This window comes from Lepidochelys kempii, chromosome 21, assembly GCF_965140285.1.
Source record: "Lepidochelys kempii isolate rLepKem1 chromosome 21, rLepKem1.hap1, whole genome shotgun sequence".
In the NCBI taxonomy this organism is placed as follows: Eukaryota; Metazoa; Chordata; order Testudines; family Cheloniidae; genus Lepidochelys; species Lepidochelys kempii.
Genome location: NC_136400.1, coordinates 6,333,580 through 6,359,502, shown reverse-complemented (window position 1 = coordinate 6,359,502; position 25,923 = coordinate 6,333,580). Strand labels below are relative to the sequence as shown.

Sequence of the window (25,923 nt, the reverse complement as noted above, 5' to 3'; positions counted from 1 at the left end):
ATCTGTGACTGCACAGTTTGTTTGCAAGACAAGGCTGATAATAGAAAAACGGAGGGGCTGAAGCCTTCAGGGACATTAAACCTGAAAGCTAAGAATTTAGTTCAGGCCTAGAAGAGCTGAAAGAAGAATTTAACCTCTGTGTAGAACAGCTATGGCAGATAAAGAGGATGCTGTGAAAATAAACCTCCTTTGTTACCTGATTGGAGAAAGGAGGAGAGAGATAAATGAGACCCTGTGCGCAGAAATTCCCCAAGCTCAATGCACTTTAGAAGCAATAATGGGCTGTTTGGATGCTCACTGTAAACCCAGGAAGAAAGAAATGGTGGAACGATATCATTTCTTTACTTGAGATCAAGCAGCCGGGGAGGATGTAGATGAGTATGGCACTGATTTAAAAGTGCTACCAGCCAGTTGCAATTTTGGAAATATTAAAGATTCATTGATAAAAGACCGCATAGCGTGTGGGATATGAGACTCGCAAGTGGGAGCAGTTGCTGAAGGAAGCTGACTTAACTTTGGGGAAAAGCTTGGTGATATTGAGGGCTTCGGAGCTACCCAAATGGAGGATCAGACCCCTGGCAGGGCAGTCAGCAGACTGTAAGAAAGCGAAATAAAAACCAGATACAACATCAGTAGATGGTTCAGACACATGCAAGTACTGTGGGAGAAAACATGTAAGTCAGAAAGAAAAGTGTCTGGCTTATGGAAAAAATTCCAGATCTGTGACAAATGTAATCATTTTGCAGCCAAGTGTTTGTCCAGAGAGAAGAAAAACAAATCCAAGGTACACACAGTAACTGAAGAGAGGAACAGTGGGTAGAAGGACTTTATACAAGTGACCAAACAGGTGGTAAACCCAGCGCAAGGAGACCCTAGTAAGCACTAGAAACAGTTGTATGCAGCCATATTACTTGGGAAGAAAGTGGTATGATTTCAATTAGATGGTGGCACAAGTTGTAACATTATCTCAGTCAGCCTGTGAACCCTGACGTATTGTTGGAAGAGACCAATGTGAAGCCAGTTAAACTGCCAAAAAGAAAAGTACCAGTTGCATTCATACAGCCATAGGCGCCAACACAGGAAAAAGGTGGCAGGTGCTTAGCACTCACTGGCAGCCAGCTCCCCGCCACCCACCCAGCGCCTCCAGCCTGCCGGCGGCCACCTCCCACCCACTGCGGTCAACTCCTCCCCGGAAGGAGGAAGTAGGGACAAGGTGCTCTTGTGGGAGGGGGTGGAACTAGGCGGGAAGAGGCGGGGTGGGGTGGAGTGGGGGTGTGAAGAAGCGAGGTGGGGGCAGGGCCTGGGGCAGAGCGGGGGGCTGAGCACCCCTGGGGCCCGGAGGAAGCCAGCGCCTGTGACTACAGCCACTGAAAGGCGAACTACAGAATCATGGAATTATACAACCTGTAGAGAAGAGCACAGCCTGAATGAACCATCTTGTGGGAGTAAAAAAGCTGTCCGGAAACTGAGACTATGCATAGACTCAAAGCCTTTAGACAAAGCTTTGAAATGGAACCATTTCCCTCTGCCTACAATTGAGGACATATTACCAGATCTGTCTAAAGCAAGAATTTTTGCAGTGTGCAATGTAAAGTATTAATTCTGGCTTGTCGGATTGGATGAAGATTCCAGTTACTTGACAACCATCTTGTCTCCACTTGGGAGATACTGATGGTTAAGGATGCAGTGGGAATCAGTCTGGCATCAGAGGTATTCCAGAGGCGATTGACCAAGCATTGGAGGGCCTGACGGGAATGCGGACAATAGCAGATGATGTGCTGATAGTGTGAGAGAGTGATAAAACAGAACAAGCACAACAAGATTGTGTCTACAAATTACTACATTTTTTTCAGAGATGCAGACAGAAGAATATTAAATTGAACTTAGACACGCTTAGACCTCCCAAGGACTGAAAGTAGATCCAGAGAAAGTGAGGACAGAGAAATGCCAAGACCCAGTGACGTTAAAGGAGTCCAGATATTCATGGGAATGGTTAATTATTTAGCAAGGTGTTGCAACTATCTGTCTGAGAAATGAGAGATCCTGAGACAGCTGATACATCGAGACATCTTATGGGCGTGGAAGGACCAACATGAGCAAGCATTCAGGAAAGTGAAAGAGATGACTGGGAGGGCTCCAATTTTGAAAGACTGCAACACAGAGGAGCTCCTAATACTGCAGTATGATATAGCTGATTAGGGTCTGGGGGCTACCATGTTGCAAGGGGGATAACCTGTTTCATCTGCAAGCAAAGCATTGTCCGTGACAGAGAAGGGCCATGTTCAAACTGAAAAGAGGTAATGAGCAATACTCTTTGGAATGGAAAAAAATTCACCAGTCCAGCTATGGTTGCATCATGGACATACAATCTGACCCTAAACCTCTCAAAGGCATTTTGAGAAAGCCATTACTCAGTGCATCAAAGCACTTACAGCAGATGATGATCTGACTGCAGAGGTACACCGTATAGATCAAGTATTGCCCAGGCAAAGATTAGGTGTTGGTGGACACCTTGAGCCGTGCATACCTGCCAGAACCCAACAAAGAAGGACCAGAGGTGGAGACAATAAATATGGTACAGGACTTACCTATCTCAGAAGAAAGGCTGTGAGAAATATAGAGAGGTACAGAGCAAGACAGAATGCTGTCAACATTGAAACTCAGAATCCTACAACAATGGCCAGCAACAAAAGACCAATTACCTAAAGAGATAACACCATTCTTTCAGAAAAGAGACAGTTTGTGTATGCAGAATGGCACTATATTTCAGGGAGAAAGAGCAGTTATTCTGGCAGGTTTTAGGAATGAGATTATGCACAGAGTTCCTTTGTCACAATTCTGGGAATTGAAGGTTTCTTAAGGTGAGCCAAAGAGACTATGTATTGGGTAGGAATGAATTTGCAATTACAGATGTTCCTGAAAAAGGTATAAGGTATGAAAATCCTAGGAAGTTGTGGAATCTCTGTCATTAGAAGTTTTTAAGAATAGGTTACACAAACACATCTGGGACAGTCTAGAGAATACCTAGTCCTGCCTCAATGCAGGACACTGGGCTAGATGACCTATCGAGGTCCCTTCCAGTCCTACATTTCTGTGATTCTACGAAGCTGGTATGGAGGCTATACAACAGACATTTTCTTCACACTGTACTGACGACCTCCTGTGCCCAAAGGCAGAATGACAGGCCCATATACAGATCTTTCATTCATTTTAAGACTTCAAGCTATAGAGATTCCATCATTTACTCCAGTTCAAACTAGCAAGTGACCCATGCCCCAGGCTGTAGATGATGGGGCAGGGGGGGAGGGGAGAAGGGGAACCCTGGATCTCTGGTTGCCAATCTGACCTGAGGGAAAATTCCTTTCCCCCCTCACTAATATGGCGATCAGTTAGACCCTTACAGCCATTCCACACTCCTTCCATCCCCATTTCTTGTTGTTGTTGTTGTCTGTGCTTTGCAAAACTGGTGTTTGGTCAAAGAAATTTCTGCTGGGGAAACAGTAATGGTCCTGGAGAACAACCCTGGAATTTCTTGGGAATGTCATTGTGATCTGCAGGAAAGGCTTGGAACTCATTTAGATCATAAGCTTTCTGGTGCAGGGACTCTGTTAGATGTTTGTACAGCACCTGGCGCAGTGCCTTCTGGGACCTAGTCTCTAGGGGCAGCTGGAATACAAATAATAATAACAACAGGATTGTGTGTCAGGGTGGCCTGAGATAGCCTGAGACTGGACTCCAGGATCTAGGAGGTTCTTCCAGTCCTATGGCTTATGTGACTGCCGGCTCAGAGAGAGAGAGGCAGGAGCTAGACATGCTTGAAATGTGAAATCAAAAGAAGTCCTGCAGCAAAGATTGAGGGGCTTCAGAAACAGACCCATGCAGCTCCTTGGGGAGGGATGTGTGTGTAAGAAGGGGATTCCCCACACCTCCATCAGGATCTACTTCTCCACCAACACTGACACGTCAGAGCTGGACTAAACGCTCCAAGGAAGTGCCAGTCCAGTTTGCCTTATTCCCTGCACAGGACCACTGTGGAATTTGCTTCTCCCAGGGAATCCCCGACCCAGGGCATCCTCTCATTTAGAGCCACACAAAAAGAAGATACACATGCCCAGCATTTCAGAGTAAACTTTTTACTTTTGTTGGGAATGATTTTAAATTAATAGGAGTTTTGTGGTCATCTCTGAACCTAGACACATTTCTCTAAGGTAGCTTTGAGCACACTGGGCCAAAGACCTTCAGCAGCACAACCCAAGTCAGGGTGTTTGCAAAGGGATCGCAGCCCATGTCAGGGTGTATGCGAAGGGATCCTGGCCCATGGCTCAGCCCATGTAGGGGTGTATGTGAAGAGATCACGGCCCACGGCAGGGTGTAGGTGATGGGGTCCACCACTCCTCTGGGCTTCATGGCTGGATGAGATTTCCACAGTCAAAGCCAAACTGCATGGAAACAGCACTGATATACAGCAGTGCCCTCTGGCCCCAGCCTGCGGCTTGGCTTCTGGTGAACCTCACTGCTGTGTTAAACCAGGTTTCACCAATTGCACAAGCATTGGCCAAGTTCCACATGGCAGTTGCTTCTGCTGCTCACAGCCACCAACTGAAAGTGCCATGAACCACCCTCAAGAGGTAGGAATGTGCTGCTTTCCCTCCCGTGGCTCCTGGGATCACTGAAAATCTTAAATTCATGTGTCAGCTTCACATTATGGGCACAGCTTAGTCCAGCCCTTGTATCTTTAACACCCAAAGATGAATCCGAACCCCACTGGGCAATAAAAGCAGAAAATTGGGCATCATTCCCAGGCTGGGATAGAAATCCAGGCACTTGAGCAGGGAGACCCTTCAGGACAGTCACAGATCTGCACAGATCCCATATGTTGTCTTTCCTTCACGTTCCCTTTTCGAGTTCTGCTCAATCCCCTTGCTTGTTGTGTCAAAATCTGATCCATGCCTCCCCTTTTTCAGTGATTGATAAAATAGTAATCATGCCTAGCTCTTATCTAGTGCTTTTCATCATTATCCCCATTTTACAGATGGGGATACTGAGACCGAGGGAAGTGAAGTGACTTACCCAAGGTCACCCAGCAGATGAGCTGGGAATAGGACCCAGGTCTCCTGTGACCCAGTCTAGTGCTCTAGCCGCTAGGCCCCACTGCCTCCCTTTAAAAGTATTCCTTTAAAAAAAAATCCTGCCCATAAAACTACACAGCACAGCTCATTATCAAAGTGCTTTACAAACAACCTCATCTCTGGGTGAGAGAGCACGCCCCCCTACCTTTTACAGACGGGGACAAACTGAGGCACAGAAAGGTTATGCGTAGGCCAATGTGTGTCAGTGCTGGGATTAGTAGTAGAAGCTTCTGTGCTTTGACCACTAGACCATCCACCTTTCCCTCCCTCGGGGATGAATAGCTTATGCCTCTTTAATACCAAGTGCAGGCTGTGGAGGGGTGTTAGTTCAAAGACTGGGTATCTGGCGAACAAATGTCTCTGTTTTGAGTTCAAACAGCAGGGACTGAGATTATATTCTCCACGGAGGCACAGCCTGCAGGGCACTGACAACACAGCCCTGCCTTGCCTTAGCACTGTCAATTCAGGCGTGTGTTGGGAATGCCTGGTCAGGGGCCAGAGGGTGAGCCACCAATCCACTGTGACCTGCCTGAGTGTCAACAGGTGTAACCAGAGCAGAGAGATAGCAGGCGAGTGAGGTCACTGAGCCAGCCACAGCCCTGGGAAGGTAGCTGGACCACCTGGACTCAGCACTGACTGCACAGAGCCAGGTTTAGAAGGCTGATGCAAGGCTTTGAAATGGGTGGTTAGAAGGTTAATGAAGCAATAAGGGTCCCGATGCATAGGAGCAGCCAGGTGCGGTCTGGCTGGGTTAGTCCAATCTAGGCACGTAGAGAAAAGGCCGGTCTCGTCTCTGCACTCGGTAAATGTCATGAGATTTGTCAGCTTGGCTGTGCAATGCGGAACTGGATCGCCGTGGTTGTCTCCCATGGCTGAACACAAAACCGGAAGTGAATGGGGTCGGTTCATCGATTTCAGTGCCGAGCAAAGACTCAGAGACATGATGTCAGGTGTCTCCAAATGTCTCATTCAGCAGCATTTCTTCTTGGGCTGGTCATCAGGAGTGAGCTTGATGGAATCTGTTAAATAGTTCTCGAGAATCTCTTGGTACTGGAAAAAAGACAAGAGGAAATAAAAGTGGCTTGGGTGTGCTTTTAAAAAAGGACTTGCTTTACTACAGTCCCTGAATCCTAAACTTCCCCATGGGAAATCACCTGATTTCAGATTTCTTACCAACCCAAGTTTCCCTGAGGTTCACAGACTTTTTAAAGAGCTGAGGATAAATCTCCAGGAACCTGGGCCTGAGTTTTCAGCTGAAATTTGAGTGATCTCAGACTGATTTACGATCTGGGATGAAAATTAGGCAAAAAGAAAGAACCACACACAACAGATGCTAATCAGGCTGCTTAATGCTTTCAGACACCACAGTGATGGGCACGGTAAATGACTCCGAACAGAACAGAATTGCAGAAAGCCTGGAAGCTTCATCTGAGATTCATTCTGAGTTACAATATTGGTTCACTAAGAACATGGGACCAAAATCACAAAAACATCTGCACGACCCCATGTGGCATGAAAACACTCTCATTCACATCACTCTGCTGAACCTTCTGCGCAGATGGGACAGTGATCCTTGTGGTTAGAGAGAGCAATATGTTCTACCCATCGTAGTATTGTACATATATCAACAGGCAACAGACACCACACCTTTCCAGTGGAGATAACTTAGCAACATTTCACTCCAAATGTTGTAGGTTTAAGTTAGCTCCATTTTAAGCCTGTAGAGTTTAGTTTGATACAAGTCCTCTCTTCTGAGCAGACCATTTACTTTAATTGTGACTCCTCCCCTTATTTAAATACTAATTCCAACCTGGGAAAAGGGCCATATTTTGAAAGGGCCCATCACATTTTTTGCCAGCAGTTTTGTACAGTTGCATAAATTCAGGCACAATGTGTGCCATTTTCATGTCTATCTGTTTGATTTCTGGGCACAGTCTGGGTACTCTGGTTAAACATGTAACTGACCTCAGCAGTACCAGCAAATACTTGCAGATGCAAAATTGCTGTCTTAAAATGGAGGACAGCTTCTAAATGCCTGGCCTTCAAGTCCAATGCTTTCCCTCATCTTGCCATTTCATTGAGACGACCAGTAGAGGGCACTGTTCACACAGCTATACTAGACACACTTTCTGGACTCCCTTATGATTGGTCAAAAAATTAAAACAAAAGTTTGGCGAAGAATTTTCAAAACAGCAAAATATTTCTTGTTTCATTAGCTTTTAGAATTATTTTTATCAACATTATTTATGAAAACATTTCTCTCCTTGTTTATTGCCCAACGTTTTTTACAAGAGACATATTCAACACTGAATTTTTTCATCAGGGTGGTTACAAGATGGATTTTTAAAACATTATTTAAAACTAAAATTAAGTGCTGAAAATAATTAAAATTAAATGCTGAAAATATTTCAGAAATAAATGATGAATGACAAATTTGCATTTTTGACTAAAATTAATGGAAAAGATAAAAAAAACATGAGAACTGGTCAATGTCCAGTCTGAATCCTCACTTAGGTATAAGGTGAAGTTTAGGATTTAAATCCAGGGGCAAATTCAGGCCAGCGTTTGGGTTTTAGCTTAAATTGCACCAGATTCTCACCAGCTGTTTCCATGAGATTTCTGGCCCAAATGATGAAAATAATAATAATCATTCTAGCTCCTAAATGGTACTTTTCATCAGTGGATCTCAAAGCGCTTTACAAAGCAAGCCAGTATCATTATCCTCATTTTACGGGGGGGAGGGGGGGACGGGGACACTGAGGCACGGGGATATGACTTGCTCAAGGTCACCCAGCAGACTAGCAGGAGAGCCAGGAACAGAACTCAGGTCTCTCAAGTCCCATATCAGGGCTCTAGAGTTCACAAGGGCACAGGACCAGCACTGCTACTCACTCTCGACAGGGCCTGCCTTGCGAGCGTTTCAAAGGCCTGCACTACGTTGACATCGTTCTTGGCACTGACTTCGAAATACGGGATGTCCTTTTCTTTGCACCAGAATGAAGCTGTCTCCTTGGACACCTGGGAGAGGGGAAGGGGATGGGGTCATGTTATTCACGTGCAGCCCTTAAGGAGGTGACCCAATCCAGTGCGTGGGGTATTCACCAGTCCTGATGGTAGCCATATGCTCAGAGACCCTTGGGCTTCTCCTTGGGCTTTTCACTCTACAGCCACTGGGAGCAAATGTTGGGATGGTGCGGGGAGCCCTCAATGCCCATTGAAGGCAACGGGAGCCTCCAGTATGGTTTCAGAATGAGGCCCTCAGTGCATGCTGCCAGCTCCGCTTGGTCTCTTGACAACAGGGCCAAGTGCTGGGAGGTGCGGGGCATTGTACCGTCAGTCACACAGTGCTCGGTAGCAGAACATTTGGCTCATCGCTCTTCGAGGACACTGATTTTCTTAAAGAGCCTGGGCTGGAGCACGTCCCCCCTGGGAGGGTGCATTGTTCACAGGCAGGGGCTGGGCACAGTGAGGGGCTCAGCGCAGCTTGGGTGCCTGGCTTTGCAGCTGATGGGGATGTCCACCTAACAGCAATAGCACAAAGCCAGGTCAGTGCTGTTGTGACCTTCAGCAAGGTCACAGGAGGGCTTGGTGGGGCGTTAAGTGAAGGAGATTTCTCAGGAGGGAGTCATCTGGAATCTAACTGTTGAGCTACCGCTGAGGAGGGGTTTTATTAATTATTAATAATGATTTCCCTTCCCTCACCTCCTGACAGGAATTTCTGGTTTGTTGAATTGTAAACCCAGCCTGTGCCAGACTAAATACTCCAGCTACATTAAGTAAACCCTATAGCTTCTGACAGGAACTACTTGTTCCAGGTGCCTTAATTTTGGGGAGCCCAACTGGAGACACACAGAAGGGGCCTGATTTTCAGAGGGCGGGAACTCAGCCCTTTTTGGAGATCAGACCCCTTTAAGGCATCTCCAGTTGGGCACCCAACATCATTAGCCATTTCTGGGAATTTAGGCTTCAAGTGGGGCATGCGGTGGGTTATTAATTTTTAATTGAATTTGGTGCTGGTGAAAGGTGTGTGATTGACAGCCCTGGAGGCTGGAGTCCTGTGTCATTCATAGTAGCTGGACAGGCAGAAGGAGGGCGAGTTTCCCCAGGATGCTCCAACCCTGACCTGGAGGCACCACCAGAACGCTATGAAATTTAGTCAAAGAAATCAAGCCCTACCCCTCCCACTCTCCATGGCCGATTCTTCTGAGCCCTTAACTGGGACCAAGCTCCCTCCTTACCTGCCGTTCATTTAAATCGATTTTATTTCCCAGCACCACCATGGGAAAGCCCTGTTCTGTGGGGATTATCTTCTCCAGGAAGTCCTCTCTCCAGTCATCCAAGGACTCGAAGGACTCCAGGTCCGTGACGTCAAAGGCCAGCATACAGCCGTCCGAGCCCTTATAGAACGTCGACACCATGGACCGGAACCGCTCCTGACCCCCAGTGTCCCAGATCTAATGGGGGAAAAGGGCAGAAACGCACAACATTCATGACTGTTATGGGGTGACTGGCCCTTTAAAGGGGGATGGGCTTCAGCCCCACCTGTAACACAGCCACCTTGCTTCCCCAGGTGGGGGAAATGAAACCGGTCATGATGTGACCCAATCAGGCTTCTACCTTATTTACCTCAGAGGCCTGAGGGGAAAGGGGAAGTGTTGATGTCAGATGGCTGCAGAAAGGCTGCGAGGAGCTGGAGCATAAGGTAGGCAGAGGCCTGGGAAGACTCTGGGCTGGAAGGACTGGGGGGTGCCTGTCTGGGGAAGAGCAGCATGGGGGAGAGATGGAAAGGAGCCTGGAAAGGGCTGAAAGGGGGTGGGCAGAAGCATGAGAGGCGAAAACACCAATCCCGGTTTGAGACTAGGGCAAAGATTTTGTGTTTTGTTTGTTCTGAAGTTCTGTTTCCCCAGAAGGGGTGGGCTTTTGTGAAGGACTTAGCCAAAGGACCAAGGCACTGCACCGCCCAAACCAGGCTGTGGCGTTTACTGAGGAGTCCTGAGAAGGGGAAACTGAGGCAGGGCTGCTGCAGAGCCCCTGTGCTATCAGGAGGTGCTCTGGAGGCAGTGACCGGCTGACTGTGACTTTAGACCAGGGGTTCTCAAGCTGCGGGTCAGGACCCCTCAGGGGGCTTGCAAGGTTATTACATGGGAGGTCGTGAGCTGACAGCTTCCACCCCAAACCCCACTTTGCCTCCAGTATTTATAACGGTGTTAAATATAGAAAAAAGTGTTTTTAATTTATAAGGGGGGGGGTCACACTCAGAGGCTTGTTATGTGAAAGGGGTCACCAGTAAAAAAGTTTGAGGACCACTGCCTGAGACTGTCTGCTGCCCTGTACTCCATTTAGCTATCAAGGGCCTGGTTTCCATTGGTGCTGCGCACCTGCAGCTCCTCTTGACTTCAGCAGAATCCATGGGTGCTCAGGCCACTGAACATCAGGCTCAAGCCTGCAACAGTTAAAATGTTACCGTTGATTTCGAAGGAGCAGGAGCAGGTCCTGAATGATCCTGTATCTGTGCACCGACCTTTGTTAAATGTATGTCGCCGGGCGCTTTGCACACATGCCAGGTCAAAAGACCTGCTCCTTCTGAGTGGATTGATGCCAGAGACCAAACAGAGAGGTGCCTCACCTGCAGTTTTAGGGGGGTGTTGTCCACCATGATGTGCTTAGATAGGATACTGGCTCCCAGAGTAGTCCGATAATCTTCATGGAATGTCTTGTGCACAAACTGGTGCAGGAGGGAGGTTTTCCCCACGCTGGGACAAAGGAAGAGGCACACAAAGGGACAAGCATTAACCTCAGGACTTCTGAGTTGCACTATAGAATCAGGGGCAGGGAATAAGACTGGAGAGTCACAAATTTCCACACCCTGTTATTAATGGGATAATGACTCCATGACGGGAACCAAACTCCAACCACTCCACCTTGCCATTTTCATCTCCGCTAGTATGCTCCAAAGTTAGCCTTGGTCTTGGATGTATCTTAGATGTGTGAGACCTGTATGTAGCCAGGCTTCAAACTGGTCTATGAACTAGTTTGGTTTGGGGGTGGGTGCCATACTGTAAGTACAGGAAGATTGGAGTTTGAACCTCTACATTAAAGGGCTTAATGTTTTAATGGATTATTTTTAATGCTGTTAATTTCCCCTGTGTTCCACAGCAGCTTAAAGATGATTATAAATACATGAAAAATAAATCAGAGAACCGTAGACACTGAAGATAAAGTCTCTCTTCCTCATTTACATTAAGGCCAACTTACATCATTCTAGCAGTGTAAAGGGGGCTTAGAGTGGGATGCATTTAGCCTTCATGAGAACAAACCCTCAGGACTGTGGGGCTCCAGCAGGAAGGATTTTCTTACCCCAGTGCTCCTATGATAATTATCTTCAAATCCACTTTCTTGCTGGAATTCATGAAGGGGGCCTAGAGGATGGAATGAGAGACCATGACTAGACTTCACGTCCCAGCTACCACGAGACACATGCAGAGGGGGGAAATTCACCACCAGCCCTAGGCGCCACTTAATCCAAGGGACCGGTAACCAGCCCTATAGCTGCGTGTGACTGTGAGTGCTGTGGTTACAGAGCCGCCTCCAGGATGGAAATTTTCGAAAGAGCTCAGCACCCACAGTGGGGGCCAGAGTCTTATCTGTGACTATCTGGCCTTTATTTAGATGCCTGAATGGGAAGTGATGTATTTTTGGACATCACATCTGGCAGCCTGTTATGCACACCATGTGTTTGAAGGCAGGCAGAGCAGGTGCTCCGAGTGCTGGACTGCTCAGGCTCCAGCTCTCGGCAGGGCCCTGTAGCACTCGTACACCTTGAATAACAGCACATTCCTTTCCCAGGGCTGCTTAATGGTGCAAATACCCTCTGCACAATGACTTTAACAATTACAATAAAAGATCAAACCAGCAATTCCTGACTTAGCTCCTTGGGGCCAGTTCAGGGCAGGGGTACTGCATCCCATGGGACTCCTCGTGCCAGGGATACTCCACCCACCCCTCTCCCAGTGGTCAGGAACCCTGTCCTGCAGACTGCCCCCAGCCTGAACCCTTTTGTCTATGATCTCAGTGGGGCACTGCCCTTCTCCTGTCACATGTCACCGGCTGTGCGGTATCCGGCTACTGACCAGCATCCAGCAAATAGGCTGGCTCCCCACCTGCCCTTAGCTTGCCAGCCCCAGCTCTTAGGCTGCCTGCTGCCCGACCTTCCCCTGCAGCCAGCTGCCAGCTCCCTGATGAGCCAGATCCTCTCTGCCCTCAGCATGTCACTTCATTTTTCTGTGCTCTGGGCACTCTGGCTGGATACTGACCGGGGAATGACAGTGCCCTCCATTGGCTGAATCCTTTCCTGCCGGCACATCCAGGATGGTGGGAAGGTACCCCATAATGTTGTGCATAGGCATGATTTGGGTGGGCAGCGCCAGTCAGGCCAACAGGGCGCAAAGTTGAATTTTGCTCATAGGGAAATCTCCCCATTACCATCCCTCCCTGCGCCAGAGTCAGCCTCTCCTCAGAGGCTGCCTGGCGCGTTGGGAGAGCTCGGAATGGGGCTTTGCTCTTGTTATGGGTGCTCAGGAACCTTAGAGCTTTAACCATCACTGTTTGTAGCGTGGTTAAATGAGCTCCATTTCTAGGTCCCTGAAATGCTGAGCATCTGCATTTGTCTCTTGTCCGGCTCGCTAGCAACCCCCCCCACCCCCCCGCGTGCTGTGCTTTCCACTGCCACAAAAGGAGGCAGGCAGCGCACAAGCCCTCACAGACTGACAGTGCCTGCCACAAGGAGCCTATTGTGAGTGGACCCGGCATCCAACAAACCTGTCAGTGTTTGCGCTGTGCGCAGGAGCCAGCATTACTCAGCCGCTGCCTCCCCCACTGACTTTACCACTGCCTCTGTCCAAACGGCGCTTCTGTTTCCACATCCCAAACGGGTGTTTCCTGGAGCTCTGGGCGCTATTTTACCCTTACGGCGCTGGTGATGTCAGGTGCAATTTAGAGTGAGCCTTTAAAGAGAGGCCTCTGGGGCCAAGGCTGAGGGACTATTTTTCACCTGATGTCACAGCCTGGAGACTGACACTACTGAGACCACTGCAACTACACCCTGTCTTTGCGGCTACCTTGCCACCTCGCTCTCTTCTGACCGCTACCCATTCCCATTTGTCTACTCATTCTCCTGCTGAATAGTCTCTAATGCTAGACCGTGAGCTGTCTAGGGCTGGGACTGTCTTACTGTTGTTTGCTTGTACAGCACCTAGCGTAATGAGGCCCTGCTCCCCGTTTGAGGTTCTTAGGTGCTACTCCAATAGTAGTTTCATCATCATCATCATCATCATCATAAAATAGCTGTAAGAAACTTGAATGAAACTTCCCTGACTTTGGGTTTCATTACCACCCTGAAACCTGGGTCCCTCCCACACAGCTGAGCCAAACCTCAGAGGAGGCGGGCCACAAAGTATTTGTTAAAAGGGCGCGTATCACTGCTGGCTAATCTTTCCTGGCTGACTTTCAACTGTGACTGCATGAAGCACTGACTTGGGAGACCAACCTTAAATTCCATTCGAGACTCCTGAGAGCAAGTCAGAGGTAGAGAACCCAGTCCACAGACCTAACCATGTGGTGATTCATCATTCTTCCATTCCAGGGTGACTCATTCTTTTCTGGGCCAGCAGAAGGGTTCACCATTACACAGTGCAGGGAAAGGCATCAGGGAGGAGTACTGAAGCTGAGAAAATCATTATTTGAGAAACATCTCTGTTCACACTTCTGTTAGCAGAGCTAGATACCAAAATATTACTGCCATGCAGACCTGGGCTCTGGTTCAGCTTTCACCTTCTCCAAAGCACAAGAGTTCTCAGACACAAGATTCAGCCTGTTTCAGAGAGAGTCTCAGTCCCCTAGAAGAAACGTTTGCTCTGGTTCTGCACTAGACTTGCCAGTTTTGGTTGGATGTATTCCTGGAGGTTTCATAACATGACAATCTTTCATTAAAGATTAATCTTTAATTCCTGTAGACTCCAGGACAATCATGCAGGGTTGGCAACCCTATTCTGTACTGCTCTGCAATAGCCTGGGACAATAAACAAACCAAGAAGCTTGGAGAAGAAAAGACAGGATTGTGAGTGAAGTTATGCCCACGAAAGCTTATGCCCAAATAAATTTGTTAATTTCTAAGGTGCCACAAGTACTCCTCGGTTTTTTTTGCTAATACAGACTAACACGGCTGCCACTCTGAAACTTATGCAGAGGAGAGTTAGTGCTTGAGCCAAGTATAAGAACGGCATATGTAGATACACGTGACTGATCATACTGGGACACAGCAATGGTCTAGCATCCTGTGGTATAGCTGGCACTAGGTTTTTTGCCTTCCCATTGAAGACTAATCCCAGCCCCCACCCCCTTTGCCCCCTTTTATGCACCTGGTCAACTGTGCAATACCAGAAAATGGGGGAGGGGAAATTTTCTCCTAGACAGCTGAAAATTGGCTTTGGGCCATGAGGTGTGAGAGTAAGGCAGAGATCAATTCCTGGATAACAGGCATCTGGGAAAGGATTGGGGAGAGAGACAGCTGAGCTGGCTTGGATAAAAATAAGACCTGATGGAAATCACTGCCCAGCAGCCTGGACTAACCCTTATTAGGAAGTGTGGTGGATGCGTCTAAAACTTTTGAACTGCAGATCTCACTACCCCAAAGGAGTCTGCCGTCACCAGTACAAACCCAGTCCCAGTGCAATACACTCGGCCATCCCAGTGTGAGAAAGTGAAATCACTCAGTCTTGCTGCTAGCATCCCTATCAAGTTCTGGCCATCAGGGACAGAGTCCCCGTGGGTAGGTTACAGCTTTCAGACAGCATGGTTCTGGCATCTGCAAATAACCTGTGTTTTTGATGAGATGTCTTCTTGCACTAGCATGGTTTTATTTGGCTTTGACTCTAAATGCACCCGCTAAACTAACAACTCTCTGAACGTGTTGTGTGGGGGATCGAGGGGTGATGAGAGTAGAGTGCGTGTAAAATGAACGGGTAGATCACATCAGGTATCTTCTGGTTGCGGCATGTTTCTAGCTGGCATGTCTACCTGCCATAATGGCACCATCAAAGATTTAGGGATTCTTGAAAGTTATCTTGGATTTAATTTGGTGTTTTCTGGTAAACTGCCTTGCATTCACACACCAGGTTGTTTTTTTTTGTTTGTTTTGTGGTTTTTTTGCCAAATTATCTGGCATCTCATTCTGCATTAATTAATTAGCTTTGGAAGTGGACCAGCTCAAATGCAGAATGAGATATTTTACAATAAGGTAAGTGTGGATGCATCCCCAGACTCCCCTCCTCTGCAGCTAAAGGTTGGGCAATCCGCCCCTCGGGTTTCACCTTAGTGTGATGTCGCTGTTCCACTCCAGCCTTCCAAAGAGTCCTCCAGCAAAAAACAGGGACCTGATAGTAACTAATATCATGAAAATCTAATCAGAAAAAATAACTTTTTGGAGAAAGTGTAAATACACATGATGTTGGCCTTGTGCATACCAAAGTAGCAGGAATGAACACTACGCATTTCTCCCCCTCTCATTGGCAGTTTCCCTTTGGAGTTTAATGTACCTGGCCTTCTTGGTTCAGATTTTCAAGAATGCTCAGGACCCAGAAGTGAGAAGGCAGCTGCTGGGCGCTGAGCATTTTGGATAATCGTGTGTGTGTGTGGCAGGGTGTGCCTATGTGTGTGTGGCAGGGGGTTTGTGTGTAAAACACATTGGTGCACACTCTGCAGCACTAATCCCCCAATGTTGTCACTTCCACATGCAGGTGATCAGGTTTCCTGTTGGGCTGATGGGTGTCTGTGCAGAACTGCCGGGGCACAAATTGAGGCCATGCTTGGTAAAGGAGGCCCTTTATGTTTCTCAGGGAGTGGCTCAGGCCAGTGGCGCTGGAACAGTTTTTGGAGTGGGGTTCCTGAGCTGCCCCTCCCTTGCCCCTGTCCGCCCCCCTCACCACCCCCTAGAGCTGGGGCCAGAAGCTGGGCCCCCACGTGAGGGCCCAGTGGCTGGGACCCTGGGCCCGGTTGCCAGCCAGGATCCCACAGCGGGGGCCAGCAGCTGAGCGCCTGGCACCAGCAGCCGAGCGGGATCCAGGGCCGACAGCAGAGCCCCCAGGCAGCAGCAGGCATGGCGGCCAGGACTCCGGGCAGCGGGGGCACGGGGCCGGCGTCTGGAGTGCCAGGAATAAAACCTGGGGGTGCTGCAGCACCCCCATACCCCTGCTTCCAGCACCTATGGCTCAGGCTGGATGGGGAATGCCTGGGCTCAGAAACTGTCACAGAGCTGCACTAGTCTGGATGCTCTAGGCAGCACCACAAATAAGTCTGAGATGAGTAACGTTCAGTCCATGGCATCTGCATTTACACCAGGGAGCAGCAGGATTCATGCAGCACAGCTGCAATATGAATGAGTCTTTCAGAAATCAAGGTCTCCATTAACCCTTCAGATGGCTACAAGCCCAGACTGCAGAGGTCTCCTATCTGATCCTGGGTTCACCTCTGTGTAACACCAGTGACCTCATTGGAGTTACTCCTGCTTTGCACCTGCTGGACTGAGAGCCGAATCCAGTCCCCTGCTTTAACTGGGATTAACTAGGATTGCTCTGACCCCGGTCCAGACATGTCAATCCCTCCTCCTGTCTCCAGCCCGCCCTACCCCTACACCTGCAAACTGCTGTAGTGATCTTACTCATGTTGAGCTCAGATCACAGTCCAGGGTGGGGCAAGCTACTCCCAAGGAAGCTTTCGCCCCTCTCTCTAGTCTGAGATAGGTCAAAGATGGAGCTAGCCTTCTACCCCTGTCCCTAGGACCCATCTCAATGTATTAGCTCAACTGAGTTAGTCTAACAGGCCTGAAGAGATGCAAGCCAGTGAGCTGGCCATGCTGTAGCCTATGGGAAAACTAGGTTCCAACATGGCCAACTAATATGGCTAGGAATATACTACTCCCTTTTTGCCCATTGAGACAGGGCTCTAGTGAGGGAGCCTCGTCCAGGACTGCCTTCCTTAGGCGATGCCTGAGGTAATTAGGAGCATGCCCAACTTCCATGCTGTGAGGCAGCCACCATCTGTTGCTCCGCACGAGGGTTCGGATACATTGTGAAAGAACCTGCAGCACCAAGAACCTGCCACCAATGAAAGTCTGTCTGAGCTATCCTGAGTCTGCTGTTCCTCTTCAGTGACTCTTTTCCTTTGCCCAGGTCGCTTCCCATCTCTCCACGCTTCCTCCCCTTGGCTTCCCCTCTAGTCTCCTCATTCCTTGCTTGAGCGAGCCTCTGTCCTAGCCAGCTGGCAGTCCACCCTCTGGACTGTGGATTCCTTCTGACTGGCCGGCCTCTTCTTGCAGCCACACTCCTCCCACAGTCTGGGTGCTGCCCTGAAAGGCAGTGCCTAATTAGGTGGCCACCTCTGTGGCTGATGCCAAGAATCACCCCTGGATCAGCCAAGTCCATTTCTCAGTATGGGACTAACTAGTTGCCCAGAGGCATTAAGCACTGCACAGCCTGAGAAGCAGATGGTTATGTTTAGTGACAGTGTCCAACCCATACATTTTTTCATGGTGCGTTGTCTAAAGCTGCCTGACTTTACAGACCTCTGAAAAAGGCAGAGGTTTGACTCTGCCCAGACGCCTCCATACAGTGTAACATGACCTCTGTGCAGGGACCTATATACTACTGAGCCTTCTGTCGAGACAGCCCCCCTCTCCCTCCTCTCTCTCATCATTCAGGGAGCACCCACCCATCACTGCAGTCTCTCGGTGCTGGCCCGTGTCTAGAAATCCAAAAGTCACCAGTTGTTTTGCCATATCTGGAAACCTTTGTCTATTAACACAAAATGAAGTTTGCAAAACCTGATTTGCCTGCTCACAAGAGCAGGCTGTTACTTTTCATATCCCACCGGCTTTCCTTCAGGCTCATCCAAACCATCACCTGTGGGAATTTCACATCAGCAAACAAAGGGGGCAAACAAAAGACACTTACTGACTATGGCATTCATCCTGTGATCTCCTCCTCCAGCTGCAGGGATTCTAGTGGCAACCTGAGGCCATCTGCTCTAGCCCTCAGTACTTGCTGCAGCTCTTGCTTTCTTCCCTTTACTTTGCTTCCTGAAGAGGAAAGAGTCAAGTGAGAGGAGTTTCCAAGAACTCTCAGAGTCTCTGAGCGTACATTTATCTTTCCCTTTCTCTCTCTCCTGCTTTTTTTTGCCAGCAGTCTGAATCAGGGGGGAAGGTTGCTAAAGAGGCAGTCCAGAAATGACATCAGCAAAAAGGGGTTGAGATAATCAGATTTTGTGCCCTGGAGGAATTTCCTACGTGCAGAGATTTGAACAGGGTACGTCTGCGTGAAGGAGGAACTAAAGTTTAAAGTAAGTTGACTGGGCACTGAATGAGGTAGGAAGCAATAAACTACCTAGCACTTTCCAGCCCTGGATCAATGCCTGCTACCGTATCTGCAGACAAACCTCCCATTCTAGCCCCACTTTGATGGGTACTTCATTTTTAAAAGCTTGCTGTCTTTGTGGACGCAAACCCTCTCCCCATTGCCACCAGGGCATGGTGCCCTGAACACTGGGAGTTTGATGGAGGAAATAAGGTTGGACTTTTCCTAATTGTTTTCTAACTCCTCCTGCTGCTGAGGGCACCCAGTGCACCTTCTCTGCCGCCCTTGCCTTGCCAGGTTGGGTGTGAGATTGTTCAGGGCTCAAAACAAAACAAAACATCAGATTACGTTGCCATTGTTGCCTGAACCCTGCAGAGTGAACTCCCTGGACTTTGCTCCGCCTGTACCGATAAGGCCAAGTGGGCCAGCCCAGGTCGGTAAGAGGTTTTTTTTACCATCTGATGGCTTTTGGGGGAGTCTGAGGGCTGTGTCTACATTAGGAGCATTTTGCTGGTGTAGCTGTACTGATCTATTACACCAGGAAAGCACTCCTTGTGTTGATGCAGCTCATACCAGCAAAACTGCACTGTTGCTGGTATAACCGCATCTTTAGTAGTGACCCTTGTTGGCACAGCTATGTCGGTCAGAGGTCACACTCCTGAGTGACATAGCTATGCTGGCAGAAGCTTGTAGTGTGGACCTGGCCTCAGTCCATTTCCTGGTGCACCGCTGTCTAAATCACCCTTTCCACCAGCTCTGGTGGCAACCGCAACAGAGACGCCAAGGGCTGAACAGGCTCAGAGACTACACTGCTCTTCAGAGCAGGTTTTGAGGCATGTTGATAGGTCAAGGTGTAGGGTTGTCTGTGCTGTGCTGCCCCGGCTTTCTAGATTTCAAAGAGCTCTGCACGATCTCCTTTTTGCAGATGGGGAAGTTGAGGCATGGAGAAGGGAAGTGACACAGCAGCAGCTCTCCAGACTCCAAATCCAGTACTCCATCCACTAGAAATCCTGCCTCCAGTAGAGGAGTCGGTCACTAGGGATGTCAAGCTATTTACATTGGCACAAACAGTTTAAAAGGAGAGAATTCAGCCTCTGACTGTTTGATACTCCCAGTAACCTGAACTATAGCCATGTCCGGAGGAAAATGTGTGTATCGCATCGGCATGACTTCTGATGTTGGCAAACAGGAGCCATTATGGTGGAACAGACCAATGATCTATCTAGTTTGGTATCTCACGGCTAAAGCATGATGCTTCCCAGAGACGCAAGTCCCTTCCCTCTTGGTTCACCGAACTGTGCAACCCTATGCCACACTGCTGCATGGGCAGAATCTCTCCCTGAGCCCAGCTACAATCTGAGACTGCACAAGGATGGACAGTGATTCTGACCTGAACTAGAAGTGGCTGCTCCTGGAGAACACCTTGCTGGGCGGGCTCTTCAGTATGATCTGTACACTAGAGAACTTGTTCAGGGCAAGTCTGATCCAATCTGAGAGCAAACACTCAGGCGGCCAACCTAGATAGCAGGCTCCACCAAGAGATGGGTGCTTCCTGGAGGAGGGAGTGCCCTGCTGTCCAAGGCATGTAGCACTAAAGGTGTTTGTTCTTTATCATTCTGCATGCTGGGGTAAGCCTGTGGCATTTGCCAGGTGTGTCAGGCAGGGTACGGGGCTATGGGGAGTACTGCTGTCTGAGCAACTACCCATCCCAATCTCCCACATCCAGGAAGATGAACCTAGGGAAACCACTCTCCCCAGGTCTCTGTGACAAGCTCCCCTATGCCCTACCAGGTGGGCAATCGATCGCTTATGTCCCTTAAGGACCAGCATTTCCCTACATGGGCTCGCATTGCTATTGAGGTCTGCCTAGGGGCCCTCCCAACTGAATTCATGCAGGGCCCCTGTAACCTAGAGCCACTTCCATACATTCTGCCTTTTTCTATTTCTGCTGACTCCTGACACGTCCTTGTTGAACTCAGTGTTTGGATTTGGTTTTCTAGCTGTCTTGTGTTATGTGGGCGGGTGTGGGAGTTGTCTCCTGGCTATAGCAGCAGCACAATGAGTCATGCACAGGCCCTGTACTCTTTGTTAAATTTGGGGAAAGCACAGGGGTGTGGCAGAACAAGTTCACTGCTTGCAAGTGACTCTTGCAGATACTTTGGGCATTGCCAGACTGGATCGGGCCTGTGGCCCATCTAGTCCAGTACTGTGCCTCTGACAGTGGATTGAGCAACCTGCATGGAACTTGTAACACTTCCCTCCTAGGAAGCCAGTCTGTGTGTACATGGCTGGAATGCTCGCTGTAGTTGCACCACCTCTGTAACTCGTTCTCTTAACGAAGAGCCAGTTTAGTTTTAGAAACCTGGATTGCTCTCATGTTAGTACTCAGCATGTGGCCAGCACCTGATGCGTCAAAGGAAGAGACAAAAATCCCTGTTCCTCATTCTAGGAGGAATCCCCTTAAAGGGCCTGATCCAAAGCCACTGATGTCAATGAAAGACTTTCCATTGATGCCAATGGGCTTTCGATCAGGCTCCTCGTGAAGGGTTTTTCCTCCTCAAAAAGCATAGTTTTGAGGCCTGTCTAACCAGAGATCCTTCTCTTCGTCCTGAGGAATGGAGTCATGGTGGGGGCAGACAGCACAGCGATCAAATACCTGGTCTTGCCTGGTCTACCGCTCCCAGAGGTGGGGAATTACAGGTCTAGTTTTTCCGAGCGTAGCGTTGGCCTAACCATGCTACAAACCAAACTGAAAGTCTTTTACAGGCACTGACTCTTCCGAAAGGCATATGCTCTGCTTTTTTTTACACCTACAGATCAGAGTTCCCCATAAAGGGGTACTACTACATGGCCCAAGAAGTTCAGCAATTTCACAGCCTGCGTGACTGTCGTATGACTCAACAGAAAAAAAGAAACAAGGGGCAACTTACCTGGAGTTTACCCCTTGTTCATACAGCTCAAAGGCATGTCCTTGCTCCTTGTTACTCTGTCATGCTATGCTGTATAGGAATAGGGTAGCAACTCCTTAAATCATTTGTGAGCTGTCTATTAGAGCTCACTGTGTTCTAGTGTTTAGAAGCTAACAGAAACCAATCGGAAAGGCAATATGCCTATAGCTAGGCCTGGCACGCTTGTGTGTGGTGATGTGGGACCTAACTGTGCCCCTGTGGGCTTGTCACATTGCTCTTGTTCTGTAAACAGCAAAGGACACAACGCATGCTTTTAAAACGATGCCAGTCCAGAGCATGGCATGTGCAAGCAGCAGATGATGCAGCATTTTATGGGCACATGGCACCTGAGGCAGGATTTAGCTGGCACCCTTCTGTACTCTGGAGAACTCTTCCCTGGCAGGTGGTATTATTCTCACTCAACTGCTCCCAAAGTTGCCCTGGCCTTAGGTTGTGCCCCAAAGTCCTGATCCAAAACCCGTCACTGCCAATAGAAAGACTAAGGTCTTTGGGTTAAGTCCTAAATCCCTACAGTTGCCTTGCCAGGCTCTAGCATTTCACCACATCCTTTCCCAAAGCTCTGGAGTCCTTCTTTCCAAAGTCTACCTTTTCCATGCTGACCCTCCTCCTCCTCCTCCTTCTCCTCCTCCTCCTCAGGCCTTGCTCAAAGGATCACTCTCTGACCATCCCCATTTCTCCAGCAAAAGCCTGGCAGTTAGATATTCTAGTAGCAATATATCCCCAAGCCTGACCTGGCCAGGCCCTCTTTGACCCTTTCTGTGGCTACTTCTGGCCTCTTTGCAGTTCACATACTCAGCCACACTGAACTGAATGGACATGTTTTGCCTAGAGTCAGCTGATCGATCCATTTCCATCCCAGGCTCTGAGGGCAAGTGCTGAAACATGCCTCGTGGCTGGGATTGCTTCACAGCCTAGGAGCCAGTAGCAATTCACCATCCAGTTACTTCTCCTTTCAAATGTTGGGATGTTCTCTGTGTACTAATCTGAAGTGACTCAGGGAGCACTGAACAGTTGTGGCTCCAGCTCTCACTTCTGCTTCTCAACATCCTCCTGCCTGGTCTAACTCCTACCAGTGGTATCCTACCGGACTCTGCTGCCTTCCCCATACTTTTGCTGAGTATCCTGCAATGTGACTCATTTGAAGGACCTCTTCAGCTGATTATGATAGTCTTTGTGGGTGTGCTTACTAACTAAGTTAGTCACGGGACAGTGGAGAACAACATCTCTAAACTATGACAGGCATTTCTAGGGAGCTAGTGAGGAAGGCTGGTTCAGTGGTTAGGGTGTAAGGCTACAACTCAGGGGATCCAACGTCTGCTTTCTACTCAGCCACAGACTCCCTGTGTGAGCTTGGCGTGACACAGGCCCAGATCAACAAAGATATTTAGGCTCCTAACTTCTATTGTTTTCCATCTGTACAATGGGGATAATAGCACTGCCCTACTTCACAAGGGGTGTTGTGAGAATAAACACAGGAAAGCTTGTGAGATGCTGAGATACAGTGGGGGCCACAGAAGTCCCAAAGAGAGATTTTTTCCACGAGACACCTAACACCATTAGGTTGTCCTCTTAGTGTACACGCAACGTGCCTCAAGTGGCACAAGGCCAGGATTCATCACTGAATTTGGTCCACTGGTTGCATCATTAGCTTCCCCAGCTTGGGCTGGGTACTGATGAGGAGTGTGAAGTGAATGCTGATCCATGCCCACCACCATCAGGTGAGCTCTCACCCAAGGGCTATCTCCATTCTAGTCTGTTCTTAAAATTTTCCACCACTGCCACTCTGCCAGTGGTAGCAATCACGGTAGCTCCTGTGTACATGGGTAGATGGTGTTTTAACCACCATGGGGTGGGAATGTCTCAAGTACTCGTTGACCTAGTTCTGCTTCCATTGAAATCAATGGAAGCTTCACCACTGAGTTAAATGGGACCAAAATTAGGCCAACAGTCAGTGCTTTGGAGAAGGTATGGGGTGGTAGGACATCTGACCCTGCTCAGAGCAGGTCTAGGAGACACAACGGTTGAAAAGTTGGCAGCTGCCTGAGCTCTGTCTACCATACAGTTCCCATCAGTAGAACTACAATGGTGCGAAACCTTATGAAGAAAAGGCATAGAGAGGAAGGGAAGAAATTATTTAGTGTAGTGGGGATAGGTCAACAAGGGATAAGAAAAGGAACTTTTTTTTAATTTTATTTTTTTGCTGAGTATCGGGGAAAGTTTCCTGACCGTGATTTGTCCCAAGTGCTGCAACAACTTCTCAATGGAGCTGGTGGAATAAAAGAAACACTTCCTCATGGAGAACTGCACGAGAAAAAGGTCTAAAATCACCATTCATATTTTTCACAATAATTCAATCAGCAGGGGAAAAGGTAGAAGCTCCACTGCTTGGAATGGCCAAAGCTTACTCGGGCAAAACACTGAGAACTTAGCTATGGAGAACAATCTTGCATTACTGGGTAAGAGGGACTGGATAGGACCACATGGGTCTCCTCCTCTGTGTTTCTAGGGCACCCAGGGCCATAGCAGCATTAAATTCTATATTTCTGTGAACCTTTCAGAGGAAAAATAGGGATGCCTATGAGAATTTCTCTCTCTCTCTCTCCCCTACTGGAATAGGAGACAAACCTCAATGCTCCAAAAGGTTCTAATTAATGGGTTTAGGGCATCCCATCTCTTGGTTCTTGCTGGATGCTTGTCTGGCTAGTGCTTCTTCACCCACAGTACTGGGTGGGTAAGTACGGTATGGGGAAATCAATCCCACTGTACACTATAGAGGTTGAGAGCTTAAATACGAAGCAACTTTCAGCTGCTGCCTCTTGCCATTTGTGGTGGAGTTATGCCTGGTAACTCTTGTTTGGGAGGGAAACAAATATCTCTGTATGCTAATCAGGATTCGTAGCTGGCAATGTTAGAAGACAGGTTTGCATGCCATTTTATGGTACCTTATTTAGCAATGTGCTGAGACAAAGTGGAGTGAGTGCAGGAATGAATTGTGGTTGACACAGTGACAAATGAGTTTGATAGCAACACAATCACTTTATTTGAACGAGATAGGCACACCCTTCCAGTTTGGTTTTAGTCAGTTCATGTACACGAGCAGTGAGCCCAAGCTGCATGGTTCAGACCCAAACTCTCCCCACGCTTTGGAGTGTTAGGTTTAGCACATTTTGAAGAGTGGAATCAGCTGCAAAGTTTAGCCCCAGATAGAAATGTCTCTGAAGTTCACAGGCTTTCTGGATCTAGGGGGTTAGTTCAGGCTCATGGCTAATATCCACCATGTCTAATTCTGCTCTTGGATATCCTCCATCTTTGGGATATGCTGACATAGGGTCTATTTGCTGTATGAGTTTGTGCTGGCTATTAGTTAAGTGGGGTTGATTCCACACAAGTATGAATATCTCAGAAAAGACACATGGCTAACAATAACCCTCCCCTCTCTTCCCTTTTCTGCTGACTTACGTGCATTTCTCAAGACACATCATGTGTGAGCTGTGGGTGCTAAATTCACTCACATGTATTCTTTAAGCCCTATGCTCACCATTAATAAGTCACATGCTCCGGACACCATTGTGAGCAGCAGGCTGACCCCTAACACACACAGATTTTGAAAACAGTTGCCTTTTTTTGCAGAGCGCTGCCCATTTTAGGACCCATCTTTCCAGCTGTGCCAAGCGCAGTGCTGTCTGTTTGAGGAGATTGGCCCAAAGTTTTCTTTACCTGCACTCACTCTGCAAGCGCATGTACCCTATCTACATCTCGGGAAATAACCCAGACGCTCCGAGCAAAACTCACTGGAAAGCAGCTTGCAAAGCATAAACACCCCAGGCTCACTTCAGGCTTGTTCCACATTTTGCCCAGGTTTCACCAACCTCAGCAAAACTGGCTGAAGTATCAGGTTTTCGTGCAGAACTTTCCATCTAGCGCTGCTCTGCCCCTGACCACAGCATGTGACCTTTAAGAGCTTTCAAAAGCACCTCAGAGAGGTAGAAACCCAACTCCGACTGATTTTCAGTAGAACTCATGCTCCTAAGTCTCTTGGGCTCATTTGAAAATTGCAGGCTAAAGACAATCAGACCATATAACAAAAAGACTTCCTCTTTGGTCACCATATCCTCCACCTGCACAGTCAAGGTTCTTCCCAATCCGATGAAGATGCTGCTAATACAGAGGACACCCATGAGGTATTATTTCAGGCATATCCAAAGCTTTTAATTCATGGGGGTGAAGGGTGATGCCACCATGCACAATTCAGCCTACCAAAGCCAGCGATGTTTTCTGCAGTAGCTTCCAAATCTAATTCAGTTTGATTGTTGCATCTTTAGATGTGAAACGAGAATTAAAATTCTCTTTTGATTTGATGAAAATCTCCATTGATTCAAGGGTAAAATTAAAATCTATAAACTGGCTTTAACAAAGTTACCA

General features: G+C 48.2%; 1 protein-coding gene across 4 annotated transcripts; it reads right to left on the bottom strand.

Moving 5' to 3' along the window:
- Positions 1 to 4,117: 4,117 nt before the first annotated feature.
- On the bottom strand, positions 4,118 to 18,370 carry RAB7B (RAB7B, member RAS oncogene family). 4 transcript variants are annotated; one of them, XM_073319799.2, is made up of 8 exons: positions 18,134 to 18,370; positions 15,497 to 15,569; positions 13,675 to 13,851; positions 11,487 to 11,548; positions 10,756 to 10,882; positions 9,368 to 9,583; positions 8,022 to 8,147; positions 4,118 to 6,179 (listed from the first exon to the last, which is right to left on the bottom strand). In XM_073319799.2, the coding sequence occupies exons 3-8, from the start codon at positions 13,684 to 13,686 to the stop codon at positions 6,099 to 6,101; spliced, it is 624 nt and encodes a 207-aa protein (XP_073175900.1). In that variant the 5' UTR covers positions 13,687 to 13,851; positions 15,497 to 15,569; positions 18,134 to 18,370; the 3' UTR covers positions 4,118 to 6,098. The 4 variants fall into 4 exon arrangements, with proteins under 4 accessions (XP_073175900.1, XP_073175899.1, XP_073175902.1 ...); XM_073319798.2 differs by lacking the exon at positions 15,497 to 15,569; XM_073319801.2 differs by lacking the exons at positions 8,022 to 8,147; positions 15,497 to 15,569.
- Positions 18,371 to 25,923: the final 7,553 nt, after the last annotated feature.

Excerpts from the sequence above, each read along its gene's own strand:
- RAB7B (XM_073319799.2), bottom strand. Across the intron at positions 10,883-11,486 it reads ATTATCATAGGAGCACTGGG|CGTGGGGAAAACCTCCCTCC; the intron begins GTAAGAAAATCC and ends CCTTTGTCCCAG. Across the intron at positions 9,584-10,755 it reads ACACCCCCCTAAAACTGCAG|ATCTGGGACACTGGGGGTCA; the intron begins GTGAGGCACCTC and ends TTCCCCCATTAG.